Source organism: Pelodiscus sinensis, chromosome 29 (assembly GCF_052426305.1).
Source record: "Pelodiscus sinensis isolate ZL-2025 chromosome 29, ASM5242630v1, whole genome shotgun sequence".
NCBI classification, from domain to species: Eukaryota; Metazoa; Chordata; order Testudines; family Trionychidae; genus Pelodiscus; species Pelodiscus sinensis.
In genome coordinates this window covers 7,371,628-7,389,817 of record NC_143080.1, presented here as the reverse complement: position 1 = coordinate 7,389,817, position 18,190 = coordinate 7,371,628, and the positions used below count along the sequence as shown (strand labels likewise).

The window sequence follows — 18,190 nt, the reverse complement described above, 5'->3', positions numbered from 1 at the left end:
GCGGCGCTCACCACACAGAGCGGCAGCCATGGCCCAAGGAAGCAGAAAGCACAAGGCTCTCTGGCCCGGCTTCCATTCATCCCACACAGGAACACTGGCCTGTGTAAAACACAAGGCCTCGGTCGTAGGTCAACGGATGCTCATGGACCTCAGGGCTCCAGCCAGCAGCAGACTGGCTGGACAAATGGCGAAGGCAAAGGAGTAGGAGCAAGTGGAGGGGAGAGGCAGGGCCAGCCTGGGACAGGGGCGAGGCAACGCCTCTGACAGAGCACGTCTGACAACGCAGCAGCACACAAGGGTCCTCCTTACGAATTCAAAGTTCCTGTATTTTAATGTCTTAACATGGTAAAAGTTTTACAGACGTTCAGCGGGAGAGGCGAGGCGGACAGTCCGGCCCGCGGAAAGGAATCCGTACAAAGAACCACACAGGGAAGGCGCTGCTCCTAGGTAGCAGCGAAGACGCAGTTGGTTTGTTACTGAATATTTATTAACGGGAAGACGAAGATTGGACTTACTACAAACAACGACACAGGAGTCTTATCGAAAGGGCCGGGGGGCCTCCACACTCAGAGCCACCCCCAGGAAACCAGCAAGAAACAAGGTGGCTTCGTCAGCGGAGGAGGAGAAACAAAAGCAACAGAAGGGGGGGGGGGGGAAGACGTTCATTCCATGGCGCACAACTAACGACTATGAGGCTACTGCACAAGAAGTTACAGGTGTGACAGTGAGACCCCAGGCCCAGCGGACCCAGCATTCCCCTGAAGGAGGGTGGGAAGTAAAAATACCATAAATAAGAAAACGCAGAAGGAGCCTGCAGTGTTGGGAGCCCGTTTCTCACACGTACAACAACTGACACCGTAACCGATCATTCCCATGGGGTTTGCAATGGACCATGAAACGTTCCAGCGGCTTTGGAGGGGTTCCTGGGCCCAGGAGAAGGACGCGAGGTACCTTTCGTGGGACAGGGGGGTTTTGATGCTGACCTGCTGGTGGCCGTCCTCATCCCAACAAATCAGCCATCGCAGCCAGCCGGCCGCACCCTGCCCCGCCAAGACGCTCCGCAGGGCACCCGCTCACTCCTTAGCAGTAGTGGAGACTGGGAGGACTTCAAAATCTGGGCTTGGGCCGCTCCCTGACCTCACTCTGGACAGAAGCGCCTCACGCTGAGGGCGATGGGAGATCCACATTGATTCGAGCCAAGAAAACTGGGTGAGCAGAGCCAAGAGGAAAGCAACAAATGGGAGCAAAAGCTGCCCAGGCGCTGAACCTGCCACCCCAGTGGGCTGTAGCTGGTGTTCCTAGAGCCCTTGCACTGATCTAGGCCCTCTCAAGGGAGAGGGGAAATGGGGGTAGGGGGATGTCTAACTTAAGACAGCTCTTTCCTGGCTTGCTCTAACCTAAACATCACCAGTGGCACTTTGCCGAGCGTGGCTACAGCCTGGGCCGGGGGAGCCTGCCCTTCCTCCCACCCTCACCAGAAATCGGCATAACAGGACTGGAAGAGGAGGGCTCGCTCAGAGATGGTGCTGAAAAGCAGCCAGCACCACTCTGTGGGCTCGGTCTAGCGCTGAAGATGCTGCATCTCCTCCATTCCCACGGACCCCAAGGAAACCCTGCAGCTGACAGATGGGGGGCACCCCGGGGCTTGGTCTCTCATCCAACTCCTAGCTAGATAGGAAGAAAGGCTTGAAGGAGTGTTCCCGCCTGGCGACCACTCACTCTGAGTAATCTGCACACCCCAGGCAGCGGCCTGCTTGGTGCTAATTACTATGCTAGGGAAGAGTTCCTTTGAAACCTGAACAAAGCTAATCACGGAACGGGGGGAGGGTTTCTTTAGGGTTTAACTAAGAGTGCAATACTATTTCCAGCCAGTTTCCCATCTCGATAGTCACGTAACAAACCAAGGCAATGACGGTCTTTAGTGGACTGAACAGTTCTCAAGTTCCAACGTTGACACTTAGTAGAGGGTCTCGGCGTTGCTGCTCCGAGGCCTCTTAATCTTCTCGATGTTTTTAAGGATCATGTCATGCAAAGTGACCTGGGGGAGGAGAGAAACAGACCATGGATGCGCATCGGGAGGAGAAGTCCGTGATTTAAGTCTCACCATAAGCACAGGCCTGAGGATTGGCCTCTCTCTCTTGCCTGCCCACCAGCCACTGCCCCCATGTACGGCAGGAAACGCCTTGCCGGCCTATTTGCACTCTGAAGACACCAGCATGTTCCAGCTGCTGCAAGCCCCACAGATGAGCACGAGCGAGTTAGAGCCCAGGACAGAGCCTACGCCACGTGGAAAGGTTGGGGTGGAAGGGTCCCAACAAAGAGCACAATGAACTGCATGGACCTGGCCTTGCCACACTCCACACAGCCCAGCCACTTGCCGTTACTTCTGCTTGCTAAGAACAAAGGGGAAACAGAGGCCCAGGCCAGCTCCCTCTGAAGGCTCTATGGTGGGACAGATCCCAAGGGCACTTCTCCATGGGGGCCCGTCTCTCACTCACATATTGATTCCTCAGCTCGGAGATGATTAAGCGCAGACTAATGTATTCCTTCTCGTCAATTTCTGTCACTGTGCGGCGGTAATCCTCCTGCACAGAGAAGGGAGAACGTGACGGTGAGTAGCCTGCACGCCAGGCTGCCCCTGGATGTCTGTAGTGACGGAGGGGCTCTCTCCTGTCCAACATAAGGCATGCAAGGGTCCAATGAGGCTACTGCGAGGCTGCGGTCGGACCCCCTGTATAACACAGGCCAGAGAACTGCCCCCCAGACATCCCTGGAGCCAAGACTTTAGACAAACATCCGATCTCAATTTAAAAATCACCAGTGAAGGAGAACCCACCTCGACTGTCACTACCACTGTAAAAAGCATGTCACTTAGTTCCAGCCTACACATGTCTAGCTTCAGCTTCCTGCCACTGCATCCCCCCAGACCTGCCTCTTCTAGGCGGAAGATCCCATTATCAATCCCGTCATTTCCCAGGCAGGCACTTGGACTGTGTTCCAGTCACTCTGGAACCTTCCCTTGCTAAGTTAAATAGACGGAGCTCGGAGTTGCTCCCTACGGGGCGGGTTTTCTAACCTCCGAGTCATTCTCGAGGCTCCGAGTCATTTATCAACATCCTCCAGCTGCCAACCCTAGAGCTGGCCATAGGGTCCCTATAACAGTTAATCTAGTGCCAGTGCAGAGGTAATAGAACCTCTCAGTTCCATCTCAAGAATGCCTTGTTTATGCATCCCTGGACGGCATTAGCTCCACGGGGAGCCATATTCAACTGCTCATCCACCACGAACCCGAAATCTCCTGGGTGACTGCTCCCCTACATTCTTGGTACATTTATCCACATTAAAGCAGATCGCATCTGCTGGCTACGGTGGGCTCAAGCGATCCAGAGAGCTCTGAATCAGTGAACATAAGAACATAAGAACGGCCGTACTGGGTCAGACCAAAGGCCCATCTAGCCCAGTATCCTGTCTGCCGACAGTGGCCAGCACCAGGTGCCCCAGAGAGGGTGGACCGAAGACAACGATCAAGCGATTTGTCTCCTGCCATCTCTCTCCAGCCTCTGACAGACAGAGGCCAAGGACACCATTTTATCCCCTGGCTAATAGCCTTTTATGGACTTAACCTCCATGAAATTATCTAGCTTCTCTTTAAACTCTGTTCTAGTCCTAGCCTTCACAGCCTCCTCTGGCAAAAGTGACCTGTCCTCTTCATTATTTCGGTCATCTGCAAACTTTATCAGCAGTGGCCTTAGGTTTTCTTCCAGGTCATTCACAAAGATGTTTCTGGCCAAGTACTGATCCCATCAGGCTCCCTCTAGAAACAGACTTGCTCAATGACAATTCCCCTGCACAGTTACCTTTTGAGACCCAGCAGCCAGCCAGTTTTTAATCCATTTCATGTGAGGCCGTGTTCATTTTAATCATTTAGTTTTTTTAATCAAAATGTCACGGGGCACCAAGGCAAACCTCTTACAGAAGTCTAAGTCTTTATCAACCACACCTGCCATCTTACAGAAATACACCAAGTTAGTTTGAAGTTTGTTGTTTTTTTTTAAATCTGTAAACACATAGAGATGCGCATCAGTTACATTATCTTCCAGGTCATTAGCAATCAAATCAGCCATTCCATTGGCTTGCCTGGAACTGATGCTAAGCTGACAGGCCTGTAACTACCCGGGTAATCCCATTTACCCTGTTTATACTGGCGTCACATTAGCTTTCTTCCAGTCCTCCGGAACTTCCCCAGTGCTCCGAGACTTATGGAAAAACAAATCAATATCAGCAGGTCCAGCGAGCTCCTCGGGCAGCTCTTTTAAAACTCCTGGTGCAAGTTATCTGGACCTGCTGATTTCAAAATGTTTGACTTTAGTAACTGCTGCTTAGCACCCTACAGGGACACCAGTAGAGTGAAAAGAGGGTTTTCACCACAGGATGAAAATGCATCTTCTGCCTTCTCCACCCCCCAAATTTTGAACAGAAATATTTATTCAACGTTTTCACCTTTTCTGCGTTATTGTTGATTATTCCACCATAACCATCTAGTAATGGACCAATACCACTGGAGGGCTTTTTGTTCCGCATATATTTTAAAACTCTTCAATATTATCCTTTGCTCTGCTGGCCACAGATTTCTCCTTGTGCCCTTCTGCATCCTTTATCCATTTTCTACAATTACTAACATCTGATTTGTATTTATTATCAGTGTCCCCTTCTCTTGAGAGAAGCCAGAGCCTTCCAGCTCCGCATACTCCTTCCCAGGGCTCTTAGCCACCACAAAGCCCCTCTGCCCATCCTCCAGGACTCCTGGGAACATCCAGGAGAGGGCTACCCACAGAAACAGAAAAACAATTCTCGCCAACGCCACCAAATGCTCAGCAACGAGATGCTCCACTTACCACATGAGGATATTTTGCTATTTTGGAAACCAGCTTTGCCCTTGTGATATAATATCTGGAAGGGAAGGGAACAGGGTGGATTTAACAGATGCAGCCTTCTCAGACCTTGCCTTAACCAGGGAGCTCAAGTCCTTGCTCAAACTTAGCCTCCCTAGGGAGGGATCCAGTGAAGCGCTCAAAGCCACCTCCCACCTACCTAGAAATCTGGTCCAGATAGGAAGCTGCCTCACTCTCCACAGTCCGCAGCTCAGCCACCGTCTCCTCCTGCACGGGAGCCAAGGATGCAGCGTGATTCATAGCAGAAGCAAGAACCTCAAGCCCCACCCACGTGTGCCGCCAGCCATGATCACGCAGCTCAATCTAAGACCAGCTTTAAAGTCGCTCCATCTACTCGTCAGGACAGAATCAAGGCTCAAGTTTAGCAGCCGGTGAAGGTTACACAGAGGAGCCAGCAGGGACCAGCAGCCCAGAAGTCCTGGCCAGCCTGACCCCCTGCACTAGCCACAGGGCCCTAAGACTGTCGTCTGCCTTGCTCAGCAGCCCAGTTCCTGGGAGACTCAGGGAAGGAAGCTTCACACAATCATCTTGATCCTGCCAGGCTAGGCTGGGTGGAGCAGGCTGCCAGCAGCACGTTGCCATCCTCAAACGTGGCTCAGCCTTACCGGTTCTTGCAAGTCTATGGCCAGCTCCCAGGCCCCTGAGCAGAGCAGGGATTTCAGGCACTCAGTCCCTCCCTCTTCCACCGGTGCCAGGAAAGAATTCAGTTTCAAGTAGCCCAAACTACCCCTCAAAGAGAGCCCTGGGGAGGCAGTGCCAGGTAGATCTGATGCCCTAGGGGGATATGCTCCACTCTCACTCTGCCTCTCTCTGAAGCCCCCAACACCTTTTCTCCTAAGGAACACCAGGAGCTGGTGAGGCAGAGAGGGGCTGGTGGCGCAGCTGCCGGAACCTGAGTCACCCAGGCCACCTGTCCCCCTGAAGCATGGGCCCGGGGAGACTGCCCCGAACTGTCCAATGGAGTGGATGGCTCTTAGCCCAAGCTGCCCTTGTGTCTGGCCATAAGTCCCCTTACCTGAATAGAAACACCAAAGTTGTTTCCATCTTCTATCCTGGGGATGAGAAGCTGCACCCACATTTTGACCTACAAGGAGAGAGAGACATTGTGACTGAATGCTAGGGGTGAGCAATAATTTTTGGTGTGGGGCCACTCCAAGATTTTGGAAAGTGGTCAAGGGCCGCACTTTTCTGTGGATGGGAGTCCGGGGTTTAGGATGGCGGTTGGGCACACACAGAAGGGCGCACGGGGTAAGGGGCTGGGGTGCAGGAGGTCTGAGAGGGGATTTGGGCAAAGGAGGGGTTGTGACCTGGGTCATGGGATTGGGGTGCAGGGTTAGGGAAGAGGTATGGGTACAGGAGAGGGGAGGGGGTGCAAAGTCTGGGAGGGAGCGGTGACCTGGGAGAAGGGGAAAAGGGATGCAGACTGCAGAGGGTGTGGGTGGTGACTTGGGACAGGGGATTAGGGTGCAGGAGAGGATTCTGGCCGGAGAGGGAACAGGGTCTGGGAGGGAGTTGTGACCTGGGCAGGGGGTTTGGATGGCGACCTGGGGGAGGGAGTTGGGATGCAGGAGGGGCTAGGGGCAGGCTCTGGCTGGGAAGGGCTCACCTAACCCAGCAGCCCTGCAGCTCCCCAAGGCAGGCTGGGCTCCCTCCTTGAGGCTCTCAGCTCCAGGAAGGGAAAGAGATTTGTGCTGCTCTCATCCCCCAGGTCAATCTCTCCGCTCCTATTGGCTGGCTGTTTCCAGCCAATAGGAGCTGAGAGATTGGCTGGGGTCAGTTCCGATTGGCCAGTTGTTTCTGGCCAATAGGAGCTGAGGATTGGGCTGGGCGATCACGCAAAACTTCCCCCTCCCTGCAGAGCAGAGAGCTGCACAGACTGCACTTTAAACAGCACATGCTTTCTGAGGGTCCCGGCAGGGTGATCCGCAGGCCAGATCTGGCCCCCAGGCCGTATTTTGCCCAGCCCTGCTGAACACTGACAGCACTGGGATGGGGGCGCGGACCTGCCTTTAAACAGGACCTTTTTAGGAGCCCTCAGACACTCTCACGCAGTGTCTCAGCACCTGGCTCATGCCATGATTGGGGGCAAGCCCAGAAGTCAAGGTCACTCCTGTGACAATGTGCTAGGATCCCATGACATCTGCCCAAGCATCACGGGAAGCTTCCGCCCCTCCGTTTTCCTGGAGCCCCACTCAGCCAGGAAACTGACCACAGATGTGCCTAGCGCCGCACAGAGATGCAAGCCCGGCAGCGCAGAGGACTAGCAGGAAGATACGAGCGGAGGGCCGCAGCGACAGCGCCCTCTCCAAGAGGCACTAGGGCAGCTCTGAGCATGTCTGAGGGAAATGCCATTTCTTGGCCAGCGCCAGCACCTGCCCCTTAGAACAGCACCCTGTTCAGAGACCAGAAATGGGGGGTGGGGCACGTCCCACATGAACTTATCCGACAGGGAGGGGAGAGGCCCAGCCCACTCATTGGAGGTCCCTGAGAAACCCGACATGCCACAGAAGGCACACGGCCGATCGCCGCTCAGCCCCACACCCACCGTGTTGCACTTCTCAATCAGCAGCCTGATCTCCGGCTTCACTTTCTCAATGATGTCCACCAGCTGCTGGTTACTCTTCAGCATCCCGTTGGGCATCACAAACACTTTGGTACCTAGCACCCGTGGGGAAAGGTCAGTCATTACGGCATCTCACGGCAGAGACAGCCAGCTCTGCATTGCCAGGGGACTTGGGAGGACAAGGAGTAACGGGGCACCCGATAAGCATCGCCTCTCTGGCATATTTACTGGGGTAACCAGTTAACCAGCTGTTCCAGCCTATCCGAGCCTACCGTAGCACACCATGGGCGGGGACTACTCCAGTGTGGGCCCCCCCCACCCATAGCATGCTGCAGTGTGCCAATTAACCAGTTATATAGTTTAACCAGGTAACATTTTAAATGGGATCTTACATCCCTAATGGGGACAGGGATATCAAACAGGCTATTACAGAGGCAGCCACATGGGAAGAGGAAGAGACACAAGACCCAGGAAGAAACCCAAGAAGGAGAAACAGGGTGGAAAACAGCTTGTGTGACCCTCGTATAGGAGCTGCCTCTATTTCCATGCAGCTCGAGGCCTGGCAGCTCCCTCCTTCCACAAAGAGGTCGCGTGGTTCTAGCCTGCACCTCCAGCAGCATACCAGCCCTGAGGGGTACCATTCCAGTGTCCTGGGAGAGGCCAAGTTCTGCCCAGCAGCCACACATACACCTGCTTCCCAAAGGACGGCCTGGGTAGGGCAGCAGCAATCGGGAGGGAGCAGGGGGAGCTTGTGCAGTTTCGCACCCCTAGGCACAGCGCGCTGGCTCAGTGGGCAGGCAACAGCGCAGAGCCGTGGGGACTCTTACCCTGCAAGGCCTCTTCGCAGTCTTCCAGCTTCCTCTTTTTCATATTGGGCTACAAATACACATAACAAAACGTTTTACTCCCAAACCACCCGTGAGCCAGAGTGACACCCCCGAGGGAATTCCTTACAGAACATCTTCCACAGCCCTGATTTCGGACCTGGGGGAGGGTTACAAAGCAAAACCTGGCGCCACCTCCAGCCGGGATCCACGGGCTTAAGGGACTAGTCCTCACATGCTCACGGGGCAGCCACAGCCTAGTCAGGCACACAGCAAACCACCAGGGTTCATTAAGGTCGCCAAGGGAGGAATCTTACCCCGTCCAGTCCATCGTGGCTGTTAGTCAGAAGGATCGGGTCAGGGACAGGGAGGTTCATGTCTGAGTGGATCTGGGTGAGATCATGAATGTTCAGGATGGGCTCCTGGAAAGGAACAAGAAGTTACATACGAATCCTACCACTTTTGTCCTGTTAATTGCTGGGAAATGGGAGACACCACCTCTCAGGTTTCATCCACCTACCCGGCAAGCGAGAACAGAGGCGGGTTTGAAGATGGGACCGCGGATTAGGAAAACGGACTAAGTTTGGGACTGACCCATTAGGTTTCTATCCAGTACCCAGTGGATGGGATCCATACACTGTCACGGTGAGAAGAGCAAGTGAAACCCTGTCACCCATGGGAGATAGAGGGTCTAGGGCTAATGGCAATCAAATAAGTATAAAGCACGTTTGGGCCATTGCTCCTCCTCGTTTTATCCTCCTGTGATGTAGTGGGGGTACCTGGCTGGTTTCTATGCTGCTGGCTCTGGGCTGCAGTTGGTACCAAGGCCCAGCAAAACAGGATGAGTCATTATGCAAAGGGTGTCTCAACCTGTCTGACCAGCCACCCCCCATGGGGAGAAACAAAGGAAGGTGGATGCTGCCCTGGCTGGGGGGCAGGGCTGGAGGAGAGTTAGTTAGTTTCTGTCTGGGAGCATGGAGGAGGCAGCCTCAGCAACAGGCTGGGGGGTTTAGAAGCCGAGACCCCCCTCCCATATCAAGGGGGGCTGAGGCATCCCAGGCCTGCCCTGTAACCTGATGACATCTGTGCTGTATCTTGGAGAAGCAATAAACCACCTCTATTCTACCAGCTGGTGAAGTCTGTTCGTGCCATTTCGGGGGTGCAGGAGACAGGGGACCCCAACCCGTCGTCACACCTCCGCTCTGACTAGACACTCCCCACCCCATGGCAGGATTGCTGGCTAGAAACAGAAGCAAGTAGAGAGCCAAGCAATAGCACGTATCTTACCTTAAGGAACCCATCAAGTTCTAACAACTTCTTTGGGAAAAAGTTTGCCACCAAATCTTCAGCCTGAATGAGAAAGAGCAGCAGATGGTTACATGAGAGCAGCATCCCGGGCGCCCCCTTTCCCGAGAGCACCGCAAAAGGCCGAGCGTCCAGTTCTGCTCAAGGGCAGGAAAAACAGCCCCAGAGGGAGTCAAATGCTCCCACCTGAAGGCTGAGAGGTCCTGGCAGCCTTCCTCTCTGCCAAGGCCTTGGACAACAACAGGGCTCCAGACCGTCCACGCTCAGGGAATGACTGAAGTGCCGAGTGCCAGCAAGCAGCCTGCACCGAGCACCCTGAGAGATCACGGCACAATCCAGCAGAAAACTAGGAGCCCAGCATGGCATGAACTCTGCCCCCACGCGCCATCCCAGGTAGAGTGGACACTCACCTCACTTGTGATCCGCTCCCTGAAAGAGTCAACCTAGAAAAGAGGAAAACGGCAGCTTAGAATAAGTGCTCCCAAACAACCCAGCTCACCCCCAGCCTTCGCTCTTCCTGATGCAGCAGCCCAGGTGGGCCATGTGCTAGACCAGAGGCAAAGGCCTCCATACTCATCCCACAGCCCCTGAACTCATCCCCTGCCTCGGAGCCGGGCTCCCAAACTCCAGCTCGCCGAGAGGGTACACTGCTGCATTCCTGAGCCTGCCGGATAGCCACAAAACCAGAGCGAGAGGAACGGACCCAAGGCCGTTTGCCTATCTGCAGACAACCTCAGACACGAGTGGAGCGAAGTGAGCTGACCTACTCACCTGCATGGGCTTGCACAGACGCCGGAAGATGTGGAAATGCAGTTTTTAATGCTGGTCCTGAACTCCATCCAAAAATTAAGCAGCGGGGCCACCCCATCCCCCCCCCCCCCCCACCAGCGTATGGAATCTAGATAAGAACATAAGAACAGCCATACTGGGTCAGACCAAAGGTCCATCTGGCCCAGTATCCTGTCTGCCGACAGTGGCCAATATCAGATGCCCCAGAGGAAGGGATCACAACAGGTAATCCTGATGTGATCTTCCCCTGTCATCCATTTCCAGAGACCTAGGGACACCATTCCTACCCATACTGGCTAATAGTCATTGATGGACCTAACCTCCATGAATCTATCTAGCTCTTTTTTGAACCCTGTTAAAGTTCTAGCCTTCACCACATCCTCTGGCAAGGAGTTCCACAGGTTGACTCTGTGCTGAGTGAAGAAAAACTTCCTTCTGTTTGTTTTAAACATTCATTTGGTGACCTCTAGTTCTTATATTGTGGGAATAAGTAAATAACTTTTCCTCATTCACTTTTTCCACACCAGTCATGATTTTGTAGACGTCTATCATATCCCCCCATTAGTCTCCTCTTTTCTAAGCTGAAAAGTCCAAGTCTTTTTAATATCTCATCATATGGGACCCGTTCCAAACCCCTAATGATTTTTGTTGCCCTTTTCTGAACCTTTTCCAATGTCAAACCTGTTTTCAGAATATACCTGAAGTGCCCAGAATCCAAGTGCCCAAAATGTAGGGAACCTGATGCCAAACTGAGGCCCAGTTTGTCCAGGGGATGCAGAGCCTTTCCAATGGAGAGCCTGGGTGAGCGCGATATTGTAGAGGGGCCGGGGCCAAACAGCAGCCTCTCCACCAACTTCCCCACCAACCTAATGGGATCTTCAGCTGGTGGCAGTCTCTGTTTTCAGCCCAGGAGAGAGCTTGGCAGGCGTCATTAGCATAACGGGCATATTTCTGAGGCTTCATGGGGCCCTTCTGGAGGGCACTTTTGGCCTAGCCGATCTACAGAGCCCTGCAAATCCATGGATATTCACTTTAGATCTGCCATGGATATAAAATCCTGTTTAAAGTTTAACCGGTTAACTGGGATCCCATGGGGGAGGGGACCTGGCCAGGCTGCAGCAGGATCCCCATGTAACCAGTTAACTTTTTAAAGGGGATTGTACATTCCTAGCAGGTACCCGGAGACAGAAAGCGCACAGCCACGGAGTTGCAGGGCTTTACAGAGCGACTAGGCTAACAGCCTGCAGAGCTCCCCTGGGCTGGAACAGAGGCTGCCCCCAGCTAATTGTCACCTTCACCTAGCTTCCCCCAGGCTGGAGTGGGCAGGGGCAGTGTGGGTGGCTTGCTCTGGGGCTGTGCTCAGCAGTGCAGCCCCAGAGCAAGCCGCCCACCCCAGAAGCAGCCAGTCAACCACCACTAACTTCCCCAGCACTGGAGCTGGCACCAGCTGAAGGTAGGCAGTGAGGATGTATTAGTGTAGATGATTCACCGATTAACCAATAAGCAAAAGCTTATGTCAGTGCTATAGACTATACCCCCCCCTTGTCGGTACATTTTTTAGCAGGCTGGTCAGCAGCCCAGCTGTCCTGGCTCGTGCTAGGTCCAGGACACCACCCCAATCTGCATTTAAAGTGCATTAGGAGCTAGGCAGACAGCCAGCCCAGCTCAGTCCTGGCTCGCGTCAGATTCCGGACTTATCCCTGCTGCGGCTTTGCATTTAAAGTGTATCAGAAGCCAGGCAGCCTGGCTCAGTTCCAGCTCACTCTGGGTCCAGGAGCTCAGTGCCTGTCCCCGTCTCCCCCCCCCGCCCCAGCAGGGACTGCTACCACCCCACGCCGCTGCGTCTGTATCAGAGGCAGCTGTGCGGGGTGACAGGCTGCAGGTCTGCGAGGGGAGGTGATTTTTAAACTGGCTCCCCTTGTGGACCAGCTCCCACCTGGCACCCCGCGCTGCTGTGTCTGTATCAGAGGCAACAGCACGGAGTATCAGGGGGATCTTCGGGAGCGGGACTGGAGCGCACTGGCTGTCAGCCCCACTCCTGGGGCCTATAAAATAGTCGAGTAATTGATAAGAATTCATGAGGTTAATCAACTATTCAATTCACTGATATTTAACATCCCTAGTAGGGAGGTGCGGTGGGTCCCAGTGGCCTAATGGAGAAAGCATCAGGGCCATCGTAAATACTCATTGTCAAGGTTTGGACTAATTATGCTTAGCCCTGCTCCTTTGTCTGGCTTTAAGCTGATCTGGTCAAATGCCTCACACCAGGCTCGATCTCTCATAAAGCAGAAATGCAGCGGCCAATTTGGCGTTTGACCGCTTGTCTTTCTAAAAAGCGTTTGACTCTCATGTTGCCGTGTGATCGACCCACAGGCACAGGAAAATTGTTGACCAGGGAAGCAATGGCACCAGTGAGGCACAAAGCACAGACAAACAAGCAAAGGACACACACACACAGGGCCAATGCTTCCATTTTTGTCACCTGAGGTGCTGCTCTGAGGCTAGAAGGCGCAATACGCTGCAGTCAGAGCGATGTCTGAAGTTGACGGTGCCCTTACAAGTATTTCACAGGACCGTCTAGCCCAGAGCCTCTCTGAATGCAGAAAAGGGGGTGACCTGGAGCGGGCAAAAGGTTTTGCAAACTCAGGCCTATTCTAGAGCCCAAAACTCTCATCTGAGAGGAGCAAGGAACAATAACTGTGTTGCTCATCAATCCGTGAGGATTACAAGTGACCCCAATGACCATCCCCCTCCAACCTTCTCCCCAAAGCCCCAGGCTTAGGCAAGCAGAGTAGGCACCTCACCTACAAGGCTGCTCCTCAGAGGAGGGAGTTCCCTGACAAAGCAGCAAAGCATTTAACATCTACCAAACAAAACCAAACCGTAGTAAGCCCCCATCCTGCACAACAGAGCAGCCTGCTCAGACAGCGAGGTACCGGGATTCTATCTAAGCTGCAGCCCTGCCACCGTAACACAGTGGTGTAGGCACTTTCTACTTTGGCTGAAAGAGGGGTTTTTGTTGATGGTGTTGATCCAGCTCTCTGACAGGTAGTAGGGTTGCTGCTGGAAGGATTTGTCTATTGACCTAACTGCATCTACACCAGGTGTGGTCCACATCTGGTCTGCCAAACATTTGGATCTGCCCCACCCCGCCACCCCCCTTCCCCGTGGCTCAGTGGGAATGTCAGGCAGGCTACCTCGCTGCTCACACTCTAAAGCAGCAATCACCAAGCAGTGGATCGGGATCTACTGGTAGATCTTGGAGCCTCTGACAGGGGATCCTGACTGGTTTGGCCGGGAAGCTATCAAGTGCTGGCACTTCAGTTGCCTCTCCAATCTCTGTCCTGCTGCTCCTGCCCTCTGCCTCGGAGCTGCCCCCCCCCCCAGGAGCCTCCTGCTTGTTGTGCAGGATGTGGGAGGGAGAGGGGGGGCCCTAAGTCAGGGTGTCCCTCCTTCCCCCACTTCTGTACCCTATCTCCACACATAGTGAAGGGGATGGAGCAAGCGTGGCAATGCAAATCTCTGTCACTCTCACACGCTGTGTCTGTCATTTTCACCAACACACACTGTCTTTCCCTTTCCTCTCCCGACCCAACACATACGTGGGGGGTTCTTGTTACTTCTTTTACTGCTTGCCAAGTGGGTTAGTTTTGGGTTTTGGCTGGTCTGTGCAATTCATAGTTTTCATTTCTCTCTTACTCTTAAATTTAATTCTTTGAGTAGTGAGTTCTAAAATGCCCTACTTGCCGTGGCTGGAGTACTAAACCCTATGGCAACTGCTGCTCCTGGAAGTGGCTGGCATGTCCTTGCAGCCCCTGAGAAAGACAGAGCATGGGGTGCTGTCCTTGCCTGGAAGCTGTTGGCTCAGTGCCTGTAGATGAGAGGCAGCACATGGTGCATGGAGCCATTGCTGTACATGCCAGCTGCTTTCAGGAGTGGTGCAGGGCCAAGGCAGGAGTAAGCCTGCCTTAACAGCACTGCTCCACCACCCAGAAGCCATCTCAGTTATACACCTGTTTCCTGAACTTCTTTCTCCACCCAGCCTCCTGCCCCAGACATAAGACCCCTGCACCCAAACTCCTTCACAAAGCTTGCACCCTGAAACCCCTCCTGGACCCCACTCGCCCACCTGGGCTAAGCCCAGAGTCTCTCCCACACTCCAAACTTATTGGCCCAAGACCAGAGCCTGCACCCAACCCCCTACCCAAGCCTGGTGAAAGTGAGTGAGGATTGGGCAGGAAGAGGGATGGAGTGGGCAGGATGAGGCCTCGGAGAAGGGGTGGAGCAGGGATGGGGCCTCAGAGAAGGGGCGGGAAGGAAGCAGGGTAAGGCTATTTGGGTTTGAGGTAGATCTTACACTGCACTTCAATTGAAAAAGTGATCTTGTGGTTAAAAAGGTTGGAGACCACTGCTCCAAAGCAGCTGGTCGCTAGGACCACCATGTGGGTCTCTCTGCAGCACACACTCCTTGGAAGAAGGGAGTCTTCATGCCCTGCCCCCACCCCCAACCTCCTACCATGGCCAATGGGAGCAGCAAGGGTAATACTCGCAGGTGCCTGCAGCATATGGAGACGTTGCTTTGAGCAGCGTGTGGGGCTGTGGCAGCCAGGATGCCTGTCTGAGGATCCCACTTGGCCACCAGCCAGGAGCAGCCTCCAGTAAGCTCCTCCCAGCCAGAGCCTTCTCCTGGCACCCCACCCCCTCATATACCCCAACCCCCTTCCCCAGGTCACAACTGGAATGAGGTTTAACAGGCAGCTCGATTTAGGGCTTTATTTCGAACTACCAGGTCCCTGCCACGTGTAGACGCGGGCAGTTAGTCTGGACTTGTAAATATAAAAAAATGGCGACCAGCAGGGAAGATGGAAATCAAGCGTGGGATATTTAAATCCCGGGCTTGATTTGCAATTTCGAATGCCTACGTTAGCCTCCCTAGTTCGAACTAGGGGGTGTAGACATACTGTTACTGTGTAATGTTATGACTGTTACATTACATATATTCACTGTATGTTAATTAGAGTTAATTTGTAGGATTATAAGAATATAAGGGTGTGTCTAAACTACATCGATGGAGCCATGTAGATTAGGCTGATCGGCAAAGGGAAATGAAGCCGCGATTTAAATAATCGCGGCTTCATTTAAATTTAAATGCCTGCAGCGCTGAGCCGACAAACAACTGATCAGCTGATCAGCTGTTCATCGGCTCAGCACGCTAGTCTGGACGCTCCCGCGCCAACCTGAAAGCCCTTTATCGACCTCCCCGTTATGCCTTGTAGGATGAGGTTCACTGGGGAGGTCAATAAAGGGCTTTCATGTCGGCAGGGGAGCGTCCAGACTGCCCCGATCTGCCGACAAACAGCTGATCGGCAGAGCATGGCAGCCATTTAAATATAAATGAAGCCACGATTATTTAAATCGCGGCTTCATTTCCCTTTGCCGACCAAACAAATCTACATGGCTCCATCGACGGAGCCATGTAGTCTAGACGGAACCTAAAACCGTTCCTCTAACCCAGCAGTGCAACCCTCTGCTGATGATCAAGCCATGAAACACCAATCAGACCCCTATATATAACCGTGTTTGTAACTTGTGTCTAGGTCAGTACAGAATTTCTATATGCTTGGGTACCTGTGGCCTGCATGTCGCAGCTCTTCGGGATAAGCTGCTGACGAGCCACCAAACTGTCTGTTTACCTTGCAAATCCAGCCACCTGCAGCTCCCATTCTCAGCCAGTGGGAGCTGCAGGAAGCAGCAGCCAGCAAGTCCCTACGGCTTGCAGGAAAAACAGGTACCAAGTGATATTGCACAAAATTGCCTACAAGAGTAATATTAGATCATAAAAATATCATAGACGTGTCAATCACAGGATACAGGTTGCACATCAAAGGGAACTTAACCTGCCAATAGTAAATTGAGGTCCCTTAAGCTTTTAGGGGACACAGACCAATACAAGAGAAAAGGGCTGACACTTTTATGGACATGTGCAGAATGTAAGTGTTGACAGAATCTCAGTATAAGGAGATGCCCAGAATGGGAAAACTGAGCTCCCTTTGGGGAGACAGCAGAAACCATCTTTCTACTGACGATCAAGCCATTAAACACCTGTCAGACACTAGCACTATCGTCAAGGATGTGAGCAGGGCTCGACAAATTGCTGTTTCTACTCGCCCGTGGCAAGTAGAATTCAGCCATTCGCCCTATTCGCTGGCACTGCGTGCATGCACAGTGCTGGTCTGGCGCAGGCGTGGTGCGGGGCTGGCGAGTAGATCTCGCCGCAGTTTGTCGAGCCCTGGATGTGAGTATAACTGTATTTGTGATTTGTGCTTAGGTCTGTTTAAAATTTCTATGGTCTTTAATTGCAACTTTAATAAAGATTACAAAAGACAGCATACCTTAAACTAGGGAATGTCTGTGACTACCCTTGGTCTGTGTATGTTCCCAGAGATGCTAAATTTTAAGCAAGACAGACACAACTTTCACTCAGTTTAGCCTGAGCCTGTAGCCACCAGAGCTGACCCCATGGTAGTGTGACTCCACGTTACAGAAATTTACTCTAAATAACATAAAGGCTACAGTACAGTCCCTAAGGGCACTCTGCACAAGGGCGAGCACAACCCAAGCTCTGTGGGACTCTGGCAGGGGCAGAAGGCCAGTCATGGCCAGTAAAATTAACAATACCATCGCATTAGATACAGCAAGAAGTATGCAGCCAGTGAATCAGCTCTTCTTCCAGAGTTACTCATTTGGCCACCAACTAAATTGTACTTTATGTGCACGCTAGCTGCATAGAATATTCAGCCCCTGCCCACGAGCTGTTTAAGGCCATAAATAATGCTTAGTCTACTTAAGCCTAAAGGCAACTAACTGGGGAACTATCCAGAGATGCAGCCAAGTATTAGGGTACTTGGGAGGCTCGCCCTCCAGCAAACAGGCTCAGATTTACAGGAAATGCAGGGCTACTGATGGGGTGAATGGAGGTCCCAGGAGAAAAGGAAACAGGTCTGAACGGCCATCACTAGGTTTCAGAGTAAACCCTGTTGACCAGAGCACCCTGGGCAACTTCCCGCTAGCTCAGGGAAGCTACCGCCTCACACACATCAGGCTCTATGGGGCCAGGGTTAGGTTTTGTAAAGAGCATGCGTGGGGGGGAAGGGACGGGAGGCAGCAGCCTTATGAAAGGACAACCCATGAGGAGGGATTCAGAGAGGGCTGGAGAGCGATGGGGGGCGGGGGAAGACAGGCCGGAAGGTGGCACAAGAGCGAGGGGGGAACCGGACGGAGCAGGACACGTGGAAGGAGGGGGACCCATGGGGGGGCGGAGGTAAATCCAGAGGGGGGGGACACGAGGGGGCCGGCGATGGGGTGGGAGGGAGACCCGGCCGTGGAGGGGGGGCTATAGAAGGGAGGAAGGACACGTGGGGAGCGGGACTCAGGACGGGGGGGGGGGGGCCGAGCCGGGCGGGAGGCCACGTGACGGGGATTATGGGGGAGGGGAGGAGCGGGGCGATCCGGGCGGGGCGGGGCCCGGGAGAGGGGCCGTGGGGGAGGGGCGGGGCCCGGGGCATCGCTACCTTGAGCTTCACTTCCGGGTCCACCTTGAGCAGCGAGGCCATGGCCGCGCCGGGCCGGGGGCGGGGAGGGGTCTCGGGCCGGACGCCCCCGGGTCTCGTTGTCGCTCGGAGTCTCGCTCGCGCCCGCCCGAATCACCGGCTTCGCCGCCGCCGGAACTGACCTCACAATGGCCTCAGCCAATCCCC

The 18,190-nt window shown here is 53.6% G+C and overlaps 1 protein-coding gene across 1 annotated transcript; it reads right to left on the bottom strand.

Annotated features, from left to right (window-relative positions):
* Positions 1 to 312: 312 nt before the first annotated feature.
* Positions 313 to 18,180, bottom strand: PSME3 (proteasome activator subunit 3). The gene is made up of 11 exons (XM_075911524.2): positions 18,005 to 18,180; positions 10,055 to 10,087; positions 9,627 to 9,689; positions 8,657 to 8,761; positions 8,343 to 8,391; positions 7,498 to 7,610; positions 5,968 to 6,036; positions 5,092 to 5,159; positions 4,896 to 4,950; positions 2,499 to 2,585; positions 313 to 2,038 (listed from the first exon to the last, which is right to left on the bottom strand). Exons 1-11 carry the CDS (start codon positions 18,044 to 18,046, stop codon positions 1,958 to 1,960), a joined length of 765 nt encoding a protein of 254 aa, XP_075767639.1. The 5' UTR covers positions 18,047 to 18,180; the 3' UTR covers positions 313 to 1,957.
* Positions 18,181 to 18,190: the final 10 nt, after the last annotated feature.

Bases quoted from the DNA above. Each gene is read 5' to 3' on its own strand.
- PSME3 (XM_075911524.2), bottom strand. From the start codon at position 18,046: ATGGCCTCGCTGCTCAAGGTGGACCCGGAAGTGAAGCTCAAG. The intron at 9,690-10,054 runs GTGAGTGTCCAC...TTTCTCATTCAG, and splicing joins GGGAGCGGATCACAAGTGAG to GCTGAAGATTTGGTGGCAAA. The intron at 8,762-9,626 runs GTAAGATACGTG...GTTCCTTTCCAG, and splicing joins AACTTGATGGGTTCCTTAAG to GAGCCCATCCTGAACATTCA.